An 18,324-nucleotide genomic window follows, 5' to 3' on the forward strand; every position below is an offset into this window, starting at 1 on the left:
TGCAAACAGTTGCCATATATTATGTAGTTCATTGCAAAAATAGAAAAACAATCAAGCATAAAAATAATCAAGACTTGTATAATATTTTGAAAAACCACACATATTAGCTGAAAGCTGTTTAGCTTATTTGACAATCAAGCTAGATATTAATATTCTTGCATGCTACCAGCTACCATGACCGCAAAGAAGTCAGCTACTTTTGGAGTAACATATTTTGCTCAGGTTTTATGGCTATAGTTTTTGTCAATCTTTGGAAATTAATCCTAGTAGTATACTTCACAGTGTACAAATGAATATGGCACCATGTTTGGCAGTGTTACTATAGTGATTACTGCCTTTAGTAACAAGTAGTAAGTGATTACACTTTAGTTAGTGGAGCAGCTAGAGGTTGAAGATGGTGGCTAGCCTCCACCAAAAGAGAAGGAATATGCCTTCAGGTAACTCCAAAGTTGTTTTATTTACATACTGTCTTCTGAACTAGATCACAAGCCTCTGGTAATATTTCATTCAGGAATCACCAGGTTTTCCAGTTGGAGGGAGTGTGAACCCTGCAGCTTCAGGGACTTCTGGAGTGATGCGTGCCGCTGCAGACCATCTAGGGGCCTGAAGGTTCCAGGTTTATTGGGTAGCAATTTGTTTGTGGTAATTTGATTGCAAATTAGTTTTAGTAAAGTGCCACATTAAGTTACAAAAAAATTGGGGCCATATAGCTGCGCAATTTTTTTTACATTAATAATATTACAGTTAATATTGTAGAGTAATTATTACTTGCTAACTAATACATACACAATGCACAGAGAGTAATGTCACTCAATCCTGAGTCGACCACTTTTGCTAACATTCTATTAAAATTTGACTTTAGCTACTAATATAAATGATATCGTTTTAACCATTTACTTGCAAAAGGACGCTATTACTGGTGATTTAGCCGTGCACAAGGTCCTGAGTCGGACACTCTTAATGCCTTGCTGTAAACACTATGCACTGCTGGTTCTGTGGGGGTATTAGGTTGTTCCTGAGTCAGCCAAATCCACATCAATGCTGTCAACACATCCAAGACTGTACTTCCGTGCTTTACAATTTACAATTTTGCCCCATGGCCCCCACAGTAAATTAATCTGGCCCTGATCAACAGGAACAGATTAACCAGTGGTGACCTAAAAATGATAACACTTGGAAATAATGAAACTGAGTGACTGGAGAATAGAATCATGGTTGAAATCAATAAAGACATTAACTCGATCAAAAAAGTAAGTCTTTCCAGGGATCAGTTTAGGTGAGTCACAGCGATTAAGTGTTTCCAGGATGTGAGGTGAGGGCAGAGGTTTCACAGTGCCATTTCTTCCACAGATTTTCAGGACACTGCTTAACACGGTGCTGTTCAGAGACACACTTTCCACAGTCCCAATTAGCACTAAACAGGGACATAAACAAACATGAATTTATAAACAAAAATTTACAAATCCACATATATTCAAACAGTATTTGTTCCCAAGTTCACAAAAAAATCTAAAATATAAACTGATATCTTACTTTCTTCGCAAAGATCTGTTTCATTCAGATTGTTCACTGATAGAAGTCTGGATTCTGAAAATGAACATTATACACACATTATTGCTAAGATGCAGGAACTGGAATATACATCAAGTTAAAATGACAACGATCAAGTATTATTCTCTGAGGCAACATCCAAGCATCGCATTACTGACCATTACTCGTCTGGCTCTGATGCTGTCCCGGTTGGTGTACTGGGCTCAGCTTGTCTGCACAGCATGACCACAGAGACGTGTTGTAGTAGAGGTGACCACAGCATCTGAATCCTGTCTTGTTGGTGTAGAGCACCTCCTTGTCCTCACGTGAGCAGCAAACATCCTGGTTATAAAGTAGATATAAAGTATTTTTATGAACAATATGAACGGTCACATTCATGGTCAGTAAAAGTATGCTTGTTTGCCACCAGGGTTATGGACAGACGTCCTGAGACTGGTGCAACAAACCAGATGGTAGTATAATATTAAAAAAATGTTAATTTTAGGCATAAGCTGTTGAAAATGGTTCTGTTTACGTTCTAATTAGAGATGTTTTGTTCTATGTAAGAATCGGTGCAGGACTTCTGTCTCTACCCATATTTACAGAAGGATCCATGAAAGACTGAAAAGAATGTGCTTGCTCTATTGAAGGGATGTGCAGAAAAATAGAAACAAAAATAACTTTCGGTTTTACAGGCTGTACACATGCCGTTATTTAAAGCAACAAGTGTTGTCCTCATGGTGAGGTTGTCGGCTTTGCATGCCTTTCAAAACTCTGAACAAAAGGCTGGATGCATTGATGATTTAAAACATGTCAATCTTTGGAGTTGTTGAAAGTATATTTCATATACGTATATTTTTTTCAAGCTGTTTAGTCTCACTTTCAGACAGTGCTTAAATAAGCTAAAATGTAAGATGGAATATTTCCCCCAAAAATCAGGATTTCCCTTTAAATGTTGTCTTCTTTTTAGGTACATTTTCGATCATGGATGTATTTTGAAAAGGGTACAAATAATACACCTGATCATTAAAACCTACCAGTGGGTTTTGCAGAATGGACCCACAGCACCTCGCGTCATGTCCAACCCTGCCTAGCTGCGTCAGGTTGTACAGTGTCCCTGCACAGCACTTCATCTGTGGGTCTTTAATGTTGTAGGCTTTCACCCCACAGCAGTGCATATTTTCTACTTTGGGATTTCTGGGTGAAGAAACAGAGCTCATAGTTAATCAAATCAGGTGAGTGAGATAAAGAAGTTATTTATTATTATGTTCTAAGTAAGATAACTTCTTCAACACAGTATCTATACAGGCTGCGAGGTGAAAGCAGCATTTCAGCAGCTGCAGCTTCAGTCCTGTGTAAAACCTGAGCAAAACGTGACAGAACACGAAGATAGCTGTATTGATTAAAATATAAGACTATCTGTTCCATCAGACACTCATGAGACTGACAACTAAAAATTGCAAGCTGAAACGCCTCCTCTGTAGCTTGTTAAGCATTACATCATTCTTGGCCACTAGGAGAAAAAAAAGAACTGTAAAAGAAGCTGACACACAACAGCCCTGAAATCATGTTTTCAGGTTGATCTGGCTAACATGTTAGCAAACACTTGCAGATTTACACATCTAGCAAGTTGCTGACAGCCAGAGAGGAAGAGAGCAAGAGAGGACACAGAGCAAGCGTCTGCATGTGTCTCTTGCCACCTGACAAATGTGAATCCAGTAATTCACTCTCCTTTAAGCTCTGGTCTCCACCAAATTCTCTGAAAAATACCTAGGTCTTTAGCTTGCTAGATGTTTAATTTTCTTCCCCAGCTAAGCACTAAGACTTTGTCTTTCTGCTGTTTGGTGCTGGCCAAGTAGCGTACAGTGCGTATGATGAAAACGACTGGCCGCTGCAGCTGGAAACAGGATTGATGAGAGTAGCTGACAATTAACTAATTCAACCAATACAGAGCTAACCATAAAACCAAAACTGTTCTGGAATAATCACCACCAACAATTGGTTTCATATTACATAGTCATTTGATTGTTAAAAATATTGATTAGTGCAGCTTTAACCAAGATGAAGGACTAAAACTAAAATACTATATATAAAAAAAATACTGTAACTCTTAAATATCAGAGCACTATTAGAATAATGTAAACCCCTGGAAGAAGAAAAGGCATAACTGTAAAAGAGTCATAACATGCACAAGCATGTGACAAACATATGCACAGACAGATTTTATAAAAACAGTCTAAGTAGCAGCAAACCCACACAAATATGCATTCCTTGTCTCAATAGCTGGGTGTGTTTAAAGGTCGGCAGAAAGAAAAAACCAAGAAGCACTTTTTTAATGTGGCTGCTGGAATGTCTGCCTGTCTCCGAGACTGTTTTAAGTCAGCTACAGAGAATTTTCCCTTGCCACTCCTGTCTCCCTTTGTCTGTATCTGTAAAAATGTGTCTGTAAAACTGTTTCCCACACAGCTGCCTTCCTTGGCTGTGGAAAACACATTACAAAATATTTATACCAGACACTGTACCATACCAATTTAAAAAATGTCTTCCTATCTCACTGAATTTCATCAGTATTTTCACAAATAAGTGTAAACACACATGCACATATATTCACCTGTGTCCATTGCAGCAGATCTCAGTCTGAGGCCAATAGACTTCTGCCCCACAGCAATGTTGTCCAGGTGAGCCATGAAACTGCGAACAACATATAGTCCCTTTAGCTGGGTTGTAAGGAATATTGCTCTCTGAACATTCCTCTCCATCTTCTCTGTCCTTATACAAGGTGTTATTACAACAGAGAACTCCACGTTGTGCCAAACCATACGGCGTCTCTCCGCAGCACTTGAAGAATCAGAGAAAATACAGTAAAGGGTGCAGCAATACAGACACAAGCAGGCACAATCATACACATATTGAAATGCACATATGGGAACATATATATGAGGAAACATACAGACACAAAACAATGAAAAACTAATGCAAATATTAATTTCTACACATAAAAAGTCATTTAAGTCTTACCAGCGCATTACTAACATTAACAACACCAACGTTAGCAGGGCTTTTTATCCATTAGACACAAAACACCCTCACTTGCTGTATAAAAAGAGCTGGGTGGAGCTCCGAGCTCTGTCAACACAGCTACATTCATACAGCAGTTATTTTGTACAATTATGGGATGCACTGCTGTCAGTTTTATATTTAAAGAAAAGTTAAAGAAAGTTTTTCCTTAAACCAGCATTTTCATTGATAATGAGGCAGCCACTTACAAAACTGACTTTTTCTTAGTAGTTCAACGTGCTTGTCTTTTTTAGGAAAAGAGTGACTTTATGTCTACAAACTTCACTGGAAAGGGTGGTTTCCGATAAGATAAACACAAAGACTGCTGACCTTTGCAGGGAAAAAGTTGTTTTTCTGCAGACCAGAAAGAGAAAAGGTCAGTAGTACATTACTTGATCTATCCAAGGCCTCTTCTCAGATACACAGCCATCACAGCAGACTTGCTTTTTTGGGTCATACACGGTGGGGACAGCATCACATTTTCCTAAACAGAAGTGCAGGACACACCAGTGTTTTATCAGCTGGAGAGTGTGGGGAAGTCTGTAGAAGATGACTCAGAGGGTCTGAGAGAGTGAAAATCAAGAAGTATGAGAAAAATTGGCACACGTCTGTTTACCAGCAATTCCATTTTTAAATCATATTTCTCATGACCTCTTTGATACAAGCAAGTGGAGGTCTGTCTTCTAACCTCCAGAGTGCAAAGGGTGCTAAACAATGTGAGTGGTTTCCCTTCATCCTTTTTTGTAAACAGTATAAAATGAAGGAATTCTGAAAAAAGAAAGTGAAGCAGCATAGGAGAGGAGTGATTAAGTCCCATGTCTTTGAGACCAACAGCTGTCAAATCTTTCATCTGATCTCTGATCTGATCTGATGTACAGTCCTATACTTTTTCAAGGCACCAGAAGAAATAATTACCCAGTCTGTTGCATTCTTCATGCAATTTCCCTGAAGTTGTTTCCAACTAAACAACCCTTGTCATATGCTATCCCACCCTCCATTCCCACAAAAGGTGTTCACACATCCAATATCCAAATGCAGTGTTGACTGTTTTCAGTTTTTATGAGTTGTTTCAGATGTTTTGGCTATGCCTTCATCAGTGTGCAACTAGACATTTGTCTGGCCTAGAGCTGTCCTCTTTGAGAGATTTGGGTGTGCAAGCTCATTTTGTACTTACTGGATTTTGACTAAATTGTGACCTTTTAGTGTTGCTTCCTCTTGTGTGCTGTCACCTTCTTTAAGGTGTGGTAAAAATCACTGTCCTTACAAAAAAAACAACAGCATTTGTCATTGCTAAAATGTCTGAAAATAACCTGGGTTTACATTTACCTGACCTCTAGTGGCTGTGTGAATTACGAGTCTTGCCCGTCAGGAAAAAAAGTGGAAGTAGCATGAAAACTTCATAGGGAGGAAGTCCAGGTAGATGGAAGGGTCAACGAAGCATGCGACTTGGGACAATGGGTTCATTCCCTGTTTAAAGGTGGGGTATGCGATTCTAATCCAATACGCGTCTTTTTGTCAAATTAAGTGAATATCTCCTCACCGTCTGCTAGCTGTTCGTTCAGTGTGTGTGCTGAAAAACACTCTGGTGTTTGTACACAGCCCTGGCTCTGTAAATGATACACAACACTATTCCAGCCATGCTTTGTGTGTCAGGTAACGTTAAATGACTTGCCCACGGACATTCAGCTTATTTTCTAGTTTGCCAAGATATGCTGTTGTTGTGTGATATATTATATATATTGTGCTATAGGAGCAGGAGAGTTGTGAGTATCGCTGTCTGGAGCTGGTGTGCTGGCTCTGGGAAACTGTCTCATCCTCTCTGGCTGTCAGCAACTGTAGAGGCAGTTTGCTAACCCACAACCTAGCTAAGCTAACCCACAACCTAGCTAACGTTAGTTATATTACTTGCTGTGTTTAACCATGACCACGATCTTTCACCAACCTTAACCAAGTAGTTTTTGTGCCTAAACCTAACCAAAGCTTACCCATAGCTGTGGCAGATCCACACTAATATTAATCAGTTTTGTCATTTGTAACAGTTTTGGAAGGAACAGGCGATATTGTAGGGGCAATAGGGGGGCAATGTGTAAGAACTGAGACTACACTCCACCTGTCAAATTAATACTCCAAAGAAATAGCGGGCAGCATATCACATATCAGTTCATAACTGCTGCTAACTGCCATTAGCTAGTTAGCTGTGCAGCTAACTTAGCAGTCCTAGCACAGGAGCTTTTAATCGCCAGGAGCAGTGTTGCCAACGAACAATTTAAATATTTACAAGATCAAACGAACTATTTACATATTTACAACATGTAGTAACATTTTAAGCACAAACTATTTCAGTGGGGAATGCTGGCGGGTGCTGTGCCAGCGGGCAACAGAATTCAGGTGTACGGTTGTATTTTTCTGTTTAATAAGGAAAATACGTGTATTTTCTTGACCTTTTGTTTGTTTATTTTGCTTATTTATTACACTAAAAAAGCAAAGAGAGCATGTGTAATGTAGTGAACTTGCCGCTGGCACACATCTCCCAGCTGGAACTACAGGGGGGAGGCCTGAGCTATACTACTGGACTATGTCTCTTAAGGTACTAAGTGGTATTACGAGACTGGACTAAGAGTACCTCTTCAGCAGAATTTGCCTGGTGTTTCCTTTGTCTTAGTTGTAAGTAAAAAAAAAAATAGCTGTCATTTCCGTGTGTGTGTGTGTGTGTGTGTGTGTGTGTGTGTGAGTGAGCAGCCTAGGAAGTAATTGATACAATAGAATTTGGTACTGGACTTGCTGGTTAGCATGCTAACTTCAGTAGATATCTCTGCAACACACTATATAGATGTCTTTGACATAATGTCAGAACTGTTATTTCTTTACGTTCTGTTGATAATTTTAGTTAATTTGTTTTAAATGCTTAAATCTCTTAAATTCTTACACATTGCGCCTTTAAGGTCTAGTTTTTGTTGCTCAGTAGTTAAACTTACAGTTTAGCTTAACAAGGTGTCCTGACCCAGTAGCATCTTAGTCTAATCCCTTCACAGTTGTCCCTCAAGGTGTTTCTGCATGCCACTGCAATGGCAAAATCCTAATTAGTTCATGTGCCCTTGAGGGGAAATTTGTGGTTTAAGTCGTTAGTGCATTCACACAGTTACTCAATATGTCCAAACAGACAAATATCTATCAAGACAAGATAAAAAACTGCTCACGCAGCACCGCCTTGTTGGAGAACCTGTTATGTTTACCTCATGTCATCTTCATTGTAATCAAACAGAAGCTGGCACCACTATGATGGCATAATGTCCCATCAGATAACAACTGCCAGATGCAACCCCCACACACCCATCATCATCACCTGTCATACCTGGGGTGCAGCACCAACGAGCCTTGGTCTGGTTTCTCTCACAGCAGCGAGACATATTTGGATTGTAACATGATGACCCACAGAGACTTGTGCTGTGGATGTGCAAAGATAAGCAAGAATAAACACGGTAAGACCATTGACAACAAGCATTTGACAGTGTAATAACATTCAGTGACATCTTTATGACAGGTTATGTTGTCTTGGTTAATGTCAAGTTGTCATAACAAAGACATCTCAAACAATGTCAACTTTGCATTAAAAATGACATCATTGACTGTATGACACTTAATGACAACAGTCATAAACATTCATAAAGATTCCTTCATGTTCATGACAGGTGTCATGCCATGGTTATGATGGTGTCATGTCAGTCTTATGCACACCCTTTCAAATAAAGTGTTACCCTAACTATTGTAAACATCAGTTGCAACTTTATAATGACCATCCAAATAATGTTTATAGATGCACTACACAGTATTTATTAACCATTTACAAAGAATTCTAAACATCAGTTGCAACTTTACAATAACCATCCAGATAATGTTTACAGATGGTTTACAAACCAACTATTAACCACTGACAAAGTATTAACTATCTGAATAATATTTAAAGATGCTTTACAAAGTATTTATTAACAATTTAACAAGGTATTATAATCATCAGTTGCAACGTTATAATTGCCATCCAAATAATGTTTTTAGACGGTTTACAAACTAATTATTAACTATGGCTGGACTATTAATATTCGACAATTTTGGATATTCTTGGACAGAACTATTACATTTCCAATGATTAAAAAACATTTTGTTATCTTGAGTGTGAGTAGGATTGTTTTATAATCAGTCATTCACATCACGAGTAATTTTGAACAGGCACATTTGCAGTAACCTTCTTTGACTGACAGGACCACTTTTTCGCATGTGCAGAACGGATCGGGCAGCTGGTACAGATCGGGCACTGACACTGCATGGGAATGATGTATCCTGTGGACACGTACCATTAGACTACTGCACACAGCTGCAAACACACACGGGCTTGCCCTGCCCCGCTGTACAGGCTGTATGTGTCTGCTCTCTTGACTTTCTTTCTCAGTAGTATGTTTTATAAAGTTGCCAAAAATACAGAACTCGCGTTTTGGATTTTTTCATCCGCGATTCCATTTTCACAACACAGTTTACACAGGTGAGCCACATGTGGAGGAGGCTTGCTGTTAATGACGTAACCTATCAAAGTGTTCAAAACCAACATGGTACCGAGTGACATTTGCACCAACCAGGTGTGTTCACTGTTGCTTTACCTGGTCCGTGCTTGTAAAATATCCACTGTGTCCGCGTTGGGAAGCTCAGTGACGGGGAGTAGTATTTTGCTGGGACTACATAAGCTGTTGGAAAAGTTTGGTTTTATTGTCGGATTGGTGAAAAGTGATGTTTTGCTGCCTGAGCGCTTGCTTCAGGAGTGCGACTGTCCACTGGGATATGTTTGGAGTGGATGGACAGTCGGTGTGATAGCAGGGTGAATGCGGGTTGCGGTGGCTTCGCCTGTCGGATCTCAAGTGGGTCGGGAAGAGGCGACGATGTTGGAGTTATCAGAGGATGAGGATTGCTGAATGTAGCCGGGTTTCCTGGAGAGGTTGGATGGTGGGAGATGGGGAAGACTCTGAGATCTTCGTAGAACGCTATTGGACGGCTTAATAAGATGTTTCAAGGTAAGCGTTTTGTTTTGTTTGTTGGGCTAGTCTGTCACAGGTCATGTGGCAACTGAGTCAAACAGGACATGAACGTATGAGGTGTGCTTAAGTAATTGTGAGCGGAAATTGGACGAGTTATAGGTGTGGTCTTTGTTCACGAATCTAGTAATAAAATTCCATATAAAAAACTTACCACTAACACTCAAAACAACTCATTGGTACTGGTTGAAGTATAAAGTACTGCGTTAGTGCTATATTGACCTAAACTGGGTTTTTATTTAACCACGTGATTTTTACTGTGAAGGATGATTTGATCATTTTCAGTGTATGGCAAAAATAAAGTTTTGTTGGTGTCAGTGAGATAGTAAAACCTTTGGTTGACTTACCAGTTGAGTTGAGGTCTGTTTTTGTTCTAAAAAAAACAAAAACCCATAAAAATGTAAATATCTCAAAAGGAAACCCAATATGTCACTGCTCTGTCCCTGATCTTCACTTATCGATGCAAGGCAACCCAATAAAACAACATCATTAAGGCTTTTAACATTATTATGATCCAGCTAAATCAACACACTCTCAACAAAAATTGATAGTATGAGCCTCACAAAGGTCAGCTTTACTGCAGAACTAATGTAGTGGATTACATTATATTGTCGGGTGTTTCTGTTCTATCTACCCCTATATATTCTATTGTATTGTAGATAGTAGATATGTGTGAGGTTATTGTTATGGTGCATGCAATTTTGTGCAGCTTTGTTATGAGAGACAACAACTAATCAGCAACTAATCAGAGGTATATCACATAAACTGAAGATAGTTTGTTTCTTACCTTGTTTTTTACACCTGTGGATATAAAGCACAAGTATTTTGAGTGCATGTGAATGAAAATGATTCATTACAGCAGAAATGTCAGCTATGTGTCAGTGACTCATCCTTCATGCTCAGACATTTGCCTTACTTACTCTGGCTCTAAGAACCAGACTAGACAACATCGGACCAACAAAAATTAATACAATATTCGTGCACTAAGTCTCAGTTAGTTTATGTCTGTTTTTAAACATCTTTGACAGGCTTTGTTGTAGATAGTGACACAGAAAAAGGTAAAGAAAACTGGAATCAAAAGAATAGCATTGTGTCCCAAATAATACATATGTATGTGTAACTGTTCCAAACCAAGTTGGAGATCCTACTGGCAATGCCATTAGAATTAACTGCAATCATTTCTCCTCAATTAAATAAAGGAAATCATTATTTTTTTAATCAATTAAAGGGACTTATATTCAAGTTGGATCTACTATCACCAATATGTCTATGTAATAATTTAAAGTTACTGTTTTCTTATTTCATGAGGGCAGATGGCAGTGGGCAGATGAGCTACAAATTGTTAACTAATACACATGAACTAATAAACATGAACCTGAGAGTATAATCTTAAAAAGATTTCAAAGATTTGCACCTGAAGCACCTAAAGCCTCTGCACAGCAGCTGGAATCCTTAGGTTGTACTGTAAGAGTTTCATTTTTCTCACAGCAGCACTGAGTCTTCATGTCGTACTGGTCATCTCCACAGCACTGGTGGTGAGTGGAGTTCCTCGTCAGGATCGTCCTGTTCCGACCACAATACATGTGCTTGTCTTCATCAAATGCCTCTGTGGAAAAGATCAGGATGATTCTTTAAACTGTATCACTGTATCAGCCAAAACTCAGATGACAAGCTACTGCAAATCCTACGAACCACAAGTGTTTGGATAGAATAGCACACAACAGAATATGCTTTACATGTACAATTGTGTAAGACTGAGGTAAAACAGTTGCAACATTAGCAGAATCAAGAATTTTTGTAGTCTACTTCAGTATTTTCTTATCAGAAAATCATCATTTTTATATGTAAGGAATATCCGACAAGTTGTAGGTATTTGTATTTTGTGACACTTATTTTTTTTAATCAATTAAAGGGACTTATATTCAAGTTGGATCTACTATCACCAATATGTCTATGTAATAATTTAAAGTTACTGTTTTCTTATTTCATGAGGGCAGATGGCAGTGGGCAGATGAGCTACAAATTGTTAACTAATACACATGAACTAATAAACATGAACGTGAGAGTATAATCTTAAAAAGATTTCAAAGATTTGCACCTGAAGCACCTAAAGCCTCTGCACAGCAGCTGGAATCCTTAGGTTGTACTGTAAGAGTTTCATTTTTCTCACAGCAGCACTGAGTCTTCATGTCGTACTGGTCATCTCCACAGCACTGGTGGTGAGTGGAGTTCCTCGTCAGGATCGTCCTGTTCCGACCGCAACACATCTGCTTGTCTTCATCAAATGCCTCTGTGGAAAAGATCAGTATGGTTCTTTAAACTGTATCACTGTATCAGCCACAACTCAGATGACAAGCTACTGCAAATCCTGCGAACCACAAGTGTTTGGATAGAATAGCACACAGCAGAATATGCTTTACATGTACAATTGTGTAAGACTTAGGTAAAACAGTTGCAACATTAGCAGATCAAGAATTTTTGTAGTCTACTTCAGTTTTCAATTTTATATGTAAGGAATATCCGAAAAGTTGTAGGTATTTGTATTTTGTGGTGACACAAATAACACACGTTTTAAGCTCTTTAGCTAAGCCTCACTGTTACTGTCCTTATGCAGAGTTTAATACTCTGTAAACAAACATTTGCATCATAGGTGTCTGGTTATACTTCCGATTACTAAAAATCAATGGACACACAGCCAATTGAGAATTTTTTATGGGAATTGTATACATTACGAAAGCTAAAAAAATGTATTTATTTTATGTAAACTGTATGTTTACATGATGTTTTACATCCATCAATTGTGTCCAGCATTTCTCACCTTTACCACAGCATTGGGCCTTTGGCGCAGGTTTGGCTAAGATGGTTGACTGGCAGCATATTTCATTGAGCGAGTCATAAGCCTTAAGTTCACAGCAAGCTGACACTGTTTCGCTTAGACCCTGTGTAAGAGCTGTAAAAACAGAGATAGAGTCAACATACATACAGATATGAAGTCAAGATACAGACAACAGCACCACAGTAACAGCTAAAAGTGCTATGTGTTACAGTAGGTGCGTATTAAATCAGTGCTGTGAAGTTCCCAAGTCTTCAACTGGAGCAGCACAGACCTCAGCCAAAGGGGAGACACTTAAAGGCCTGGAACAAGACGTGTGTTAGATCGCCTTTTGAAGGATGTGTTGCTAATGTGGTGGCTAGACCTTAGAGGGAAACCCGTGATCTTTGAATATGTACTGACAACATTAGTGGATACTACCATCATATCATGGGAAAAGTAATAATTCTCTCACCGTAGCAGTTCCTTGTACTATGAAAGCACTTCATCTGTACTACATGCACTGAACTACATGCAAGGATGAGTGAAACACAAAAAAAATTCACAGAGCTGACAAAAAGAACTGCAGCAACAGTTTTGATTGTGTGGAAACAAGTCTGCCATAAAAATCCTATTTGATTTCTATGAACAATGGCGATTTTTCAGGAGGCCCTTTAGCATACCTGCCATTACTCCCGTTTTCCCCAGGTTTCTTTCGTATTTAAGGCCATCTTCTGGCACCCTCCCGTTTTGTTGTTTCTCCCAGGAAACTCCCGTGATTTGCATGGCCCTCAAACTTTATGATGAATAATAGTCATACACGGATCCATGTTTTGGATGTTTGGTTGATGTCACCCAAGTTACCAGATTGTCTATGAAACACATCTACACACACAATCTACATACTACATACAATTTCAACCCATTTGTCACCGCAACCCGGCAACCCACAACCAGATCCAAGGGAAAGTGCCAGCTAACTTAACATTAGATGTTGTCAAAATGTCAGGGTAGGATAGCATTCCACCTAAAAATACACCTGCAAATTGCCGAGTTGGACTGAACAGTTTGAAATATATTTTTTTATGTGAATTTCGTTGCTCTGTTTCCCCCAAGTGTTCATTTGGGTGAAATATTACACATTTTTTCATTTCCATTCCATTTCAATTGCAAAATTATACAGTAAAATGACAAAAACAGAGGACAAAACCGCCCACATGGGTCAGTACTAACACAAAGACTGTTTTTGTCAGGCAGCATCAAGAGTTATGATTTTTATAATTCTTCATTCAGCCCATGAGAGGACACTGGCTAGCAGGCGAGGAGTTAGATGTATCACGTTTCTCTTAAATCACACATATGATTTAACTGTAATATATTTGTATATAATTCTGGATATTGGTTATGTTCACCTGGTTGGATTTGGGGACTTAATTTCTTTGATACATAAGTTAAATTATCCAGTAGGCTGCCTCAGGATTATTATATGTTTCAATATGTCTATCTTTTCTAATAGTGTAACTTGATCATGTGTTTAATTTGTCATAATGTAAGAGGAACATGCGTTCAGTACTCCTTACTAACAGTGTAGGCATCTTACTGCTGTTTGGTTATGACGCAATCTTCACGTTCATGTTGCTTCCTGCTTTTGCCCTATTTCTAGAGACAAGTCAGCATAAACGTCTTGATGCTGCCAAGAAGAGCACCGAGGTTGAAACCAGTTGTAGCTGCCCTTCAAAGCCTTTTTATGTTCCTCGTGCCTTTTTTTGTATTATTAAATTATCGCACATAACTCACCGCATTCAACAGCTCCATTCCTTTTTTGGTAAAATCACAAAACTAACATTCTCATATCTTGTAGTTTGACACAAATGTGTGGTCATTACCTGTTGTGGCTTTTCCATGTTCAACTTTACAACAAGTGGCTACTGCAGGGTTGAAACTCTGCTGTCCACAGCATGAAAGCCCTGCCCCGGAATCAAGGCGATTCTCACAGCACACAGCCTCGCGGATGTCATACTTTATTTCCATACAGGTTTTTCTGCAAGACATGGATAACATAACCCAGGAAATTATCCCTGACAGTCAATATGTAGAAAATACAGTTATTTTACAGATAAACTAGCCTCCTGTCATTAATGCACATTTCACTCTTATCCTTTGTAATACTGCCCTCTTATGGACTTTTGTGAAAACTCTTAACTAGAACAGTTACACACATGAACATATTACACAGGAATAATCTATTAGATCACATTTTAGGGTTCCAGCAGGAAAGGTTTTGGGATTTTCAACGGTAACAATCTTAAAAGCATACAATAAATAGAACTGAGGATGAGCTGTAAGAAGTTACTATTGTTACCGTAACCACTTGTTATTCTCAGAGGCACCAGTAGAGATGCTACAATGAGGATGGCACTACAGACGTGGCATGGTTTCATTAATCATTTAACTTTTATTCATCCATTAATTAGTCATCTTGGGACCATGAATGAGCTCAGTAAATAAAATGAGAGGAACACATATTTATTTTTTCCATGTGGAAGTTTTAGCCTGATGATACACCAGAGAAAAGCATCTAATGTTTTACTGGAAAAATTGGATGGATCCCTGGAAACCATTAACAGACCAAATTTTATGGAGTTCAGCGTGTGAGACACCATGGCCCAAACTATTGGTGAGACTTTGATCTGAGGTCATGAGGTCAGGGGTCACCAGAATCTTTAGGAATAATCCTCTAGAGACCATGAATATTGTGACCAAAATTTACAGTCATAGGCAACATATGCCAAGACAAGCATGTCGGATAATCTCATTGCTGCTGGATTTCTACTCGTTATCGGTATTTTCTGATATGACGGTGTAGTCCCTCATTCGCCCCTCACGGTGTAGTCCCTCATTAGTCCCTCATTTCTGATATGGAAAACATCAGACTTAAGTATCAACTTCAAAACATCATCAGTGCATCCTGTGCATAGCCTGATTATCTCTCCCTCTATCCTACTGTCACTACACACATGCTTGTACTCCTATACTTGAGTGAGGAACCTCACTGACATAATGCATTCTCTAGCCCCTAATCCATGGCCTTAACCTCTGAAGGACTGGCCAAAATGTCCTCACTCCCAAGGCATTGAAAACGCATTCTGGTCCTCACACACACACACACACACACACACACGTTTCGATCACTTCAGAGGACATTACATTGACTTAATTTCCTGGAGATTTACCCTAACCATAACCACTACTAACCTAACCCAAATCTAACCTTACCCTAACCTTAAACCAAGTCTTCACCCTAAACTTTAATGATTTACGTTGCATTTTGTCCCTAAAAAGGAAGGCGAGTCCCCACAATTGTAGAAAAGGTTTCGGTCGTAGTCATCTGGACAATGTTTTCAAATTCAAGACGTTCCCATCCGGAAGTCATTCTCAGTTGTGAAAGCCAAAACGTCTTGAATTTGAAAACATTATCCAAATGACTACGACTGAAACTTTTTCTACAATGGAACACTCCTGGACGAATGAGGGACTACACCGTCTAGTCCCCACAATATGACAAAACAGATTTATGTCCCCACAACATGAGTAGCCTAATACACACAGACACAGAGGAAAAAAGAGGAACACTCACCGATAACAGTCGTTTTTAGAGGCTGCATTTGCTCCCATGGCAGATTCTGTCAACAAACACAAAAGTTCCAAGTTATGAGTTATTGAGGATATAATTATAGGCTAAAACCACTTTAACTGGCAACAATTTTAGGAGATGACCTTTAAGTTATGCCGAAAACTACACTTCAAGTTATAGTCCTGGGTAAAATGCAATGACACCCCGGTCTAACTTTCTAATCAACATATAATTATTTACCAGCACGTGGCAATCCAAGCATATTTACAGTGGGAAATGTAGACTAAACACGTGAAATCATCTAACACATACACATGCATTCATAACCAATTCCGTCAGCGGTGATTTCCACCTTAATACCGGGACACCTGATACACTAAAATCTGTGACCCATCAGATTCTAGGACCCAAATGGGAAGTTAAGCTCATGGGCTTTTTGCCAGAAAGGCTTTCTAACACGTGGTTAACGTTGTGAAACGCACCAAAACTACTTGGTTATGACAGGTGTCAAAAGTTAGAGGCACGTGTCAATCAACCCCCTCCACCTCCACGCCCTTACATCGCGCCGTCTATTCTATCACCCTCTCACTTTGCCGCAACACTACTGTAAAATGTTGCATCAGTAATTTGAGAAGTGCTGTGCCAAATGCCGACTTTCTCCTCTGCATCTCCACTGCTCATTAGTGACCTTGACTTTATGCTGGACTCAGGTCACAGAAGTTTGACTAAAAATCAAAAAATCCGGGCCGGTTTTTAAATGTGGAATCATCACGCACATACATTTTCACTGTTATCTGCTCTCTCAAACAACAAGACCATGAACATCACAGACTGCAAGTAGTCCATAGTTTTTTTCTAGTGACGTAGGCTACACACAATCTTCCCACCGCAGCCCTCTCTTTTTCTCCTTGGCACACACACACACACACACACACACACAGACACTAATGATGGGAATTACAGTTCTTACAGCTCTTCTTTCCGAGAGCTGGCTCGTTTGGCTCCCAAACGCCTCTTCATTTAGTACCACTGAACATATACATCAGATTAATCAATGGGCTACCAGTTGTGCTCTGGGGCGACTCAAATAACAAGTGAGATGCGCCACGAGCTCAGTCAATCAAGGAAAATAAATCAGCCTTACTTACCACAAACAGTGGTGAAGCCGCAAGTCAGCCAAACTGAAATAATGTAACCAGAAGCATGATTATAGTTTACAACCTGTCTCTCAGATCACTCAAAATCCAGTTGTCCAAAGATGCGCCAATGCCTACCCAATCCGAGAGCCCAAAGCAGTAACATCTGGGAGCCTTTTTGGAGCATCTGACAGCCTGCTGCACCAGAGAGTAAGATGCAAAAAGATGCAAAGAGATATGTCTATATAGGACCAAATAGCCACTCCTCCCACGTGATTTCACCTAAAAATACGACACTTATAAACCCGTGGAGCCATGGTCGTGTAACGCCTGTACATACCAGACAGCCCAGTGAGTGTAACTACTTGCTTAAACATGTGCCACCAACAAAAACCTCCACGTGTTTTAATAACCTTTATAGAAGTATAATGTGTTTCTAACACGTGGTTAACGTTGTGAAACGGTCGCAGTTTGGTTAGGTTTAGGCACCAAAACTACTTGGTTATGACAGGTGTCAAAAGTTAGAGGCACGTGTCTATCACCCTCTCACTTTGCCGCAACACTACTGTAAAATGTTGCATCAGTAATTTGAGAAGTGCTGTGCCAAATGCCGACATTCTCCTCTGCATCTCCACTGCTCATTAGTGACCTTGACTTTATGCTGGACTCAGGTCACAGAAGTTTGACTAAAAATCTAAAAATCCGGGCCGGTTTTTAAATGTGGAATCATCACGCACATACATTTTCACTGTTATCTGCTCTCTCAAACAACAAGACCATGAACATCACAGACTGCAAGTAGTCCATAGTTTTTTTCCAGTCACGTAGGCTACACACAATCTTCCCACTGCAGCCCTCTCTTTTTCTCCTTGGCACACACACACACACACACACACACACACACACACACACACACACTAGTGATGGGAATTACAGTTTTATTGAAGGGAGTCGGATCTTACAGCTCTTCATTCCGAGAGCTGGCTCGTTTGGCTCCCAAACGTCTCTTCATTTAGTACCACTGAACAAATACATCAGATTAATCAATGGGCTACCAGTTGTGCTCTGGGGCGACTC

General features: G+C 39.5%; 1 protein-coding gene across 8 annotated transcripts; it reads right to left on the minus strand.

Moving 5' to 3' along the window:
* On the minus strand, positions 1-17,450 carry si:ch211-195m9.3. Of its 8 annotated transcripts, none has more exons than XM_044204019.1 (16): positions 17,386-17,450; positions 17,260-17,292; positions 16,115-16,160; positions 14,364-14,518; positions 12,484-12,615; positions 11,773-11,955; positions 11,080-11,271; positions 10,453-10,466; positions 10,013-10,038; positions 7,931-8,031; positions 4,980-5,071; positions 4,142-4,368; positions 2,568-2,727; positions 1,710-1,872; positions 1,534-1,587; positions 1-1,414 (listed from the first exon to the last, which is right to left on the minus strand). In XM_044204019.1, exons 1-16 carry the CDS (start codon positions 17,432-17,434, stop codon positions 1,158-1,160), a joined length of 1,884 nt encoding a protein of 627 aa, XP_044059954.1. In that variant the 5' UTR covers positions 17,435-17,450; the 3' UTR covers positions 1-1,157. The 8 variants fall into 8 exon arrangements, with proteins under 8 accessions (XP_044059954.1, XP_044059955.1, XP_044059958.1 ...); XM_044204020.1 differs by having other exon boundaries at positions 11,089-11,271; positions 11,764-11,955; XM_044204023.1 differs by having other exon boundaries at positions 4,142-4,221; positions 7,940-8,031; positions 11,764-11,955.
* Between the last annotated feature and the right edge of the window lie 874 nt (positions 17,451-18,324).

The sequence above is a fragment of the Siniperca chuatsi genome, linkage group LG7 (genome assembly GCF_020085105.1).
Source record: "Siniperca chuatsi isolate FFG_IHB_CAS linkage group LG7, ASM2008510v1, whole genome shotgun sequence".
Taxonomy (NCBI): Eukaryota; Metazoa; Chordata; class Actinopteri; order Centrarchiformes; family Sinipercidae; genus Siniperca; species Siniperca chuatsi.

What these genes read in the sequence shown, in the direction of transcription:
- si:ch211-195m9.3 (XM_044204017.1), bottom strand. Translation starts at nt 17,434, where the DNA reads ATGCTCCAAAAAGGCTCCCAGATGTTACTGCTTTGGGCTCTCGGATTG. An exon ending in AGAGGCTTTAGGTGCTTCAG is followed by an intron (nt 11,272 to 11,763) that starts GTGCAAATCTTT and finishes TCTTTTCCACAG; the next exon opens with AGGCATTTGATGAAGACAAG. An exon ending in AACAGATCTTTGCGAAGAAA is followed by an intron (nt 1,415 to 1,533) that starts GTAAGATATCAG and finishes GTCCCTGTTTAG; the next exon opens with TGCTAATTGGGACTGTGGAA.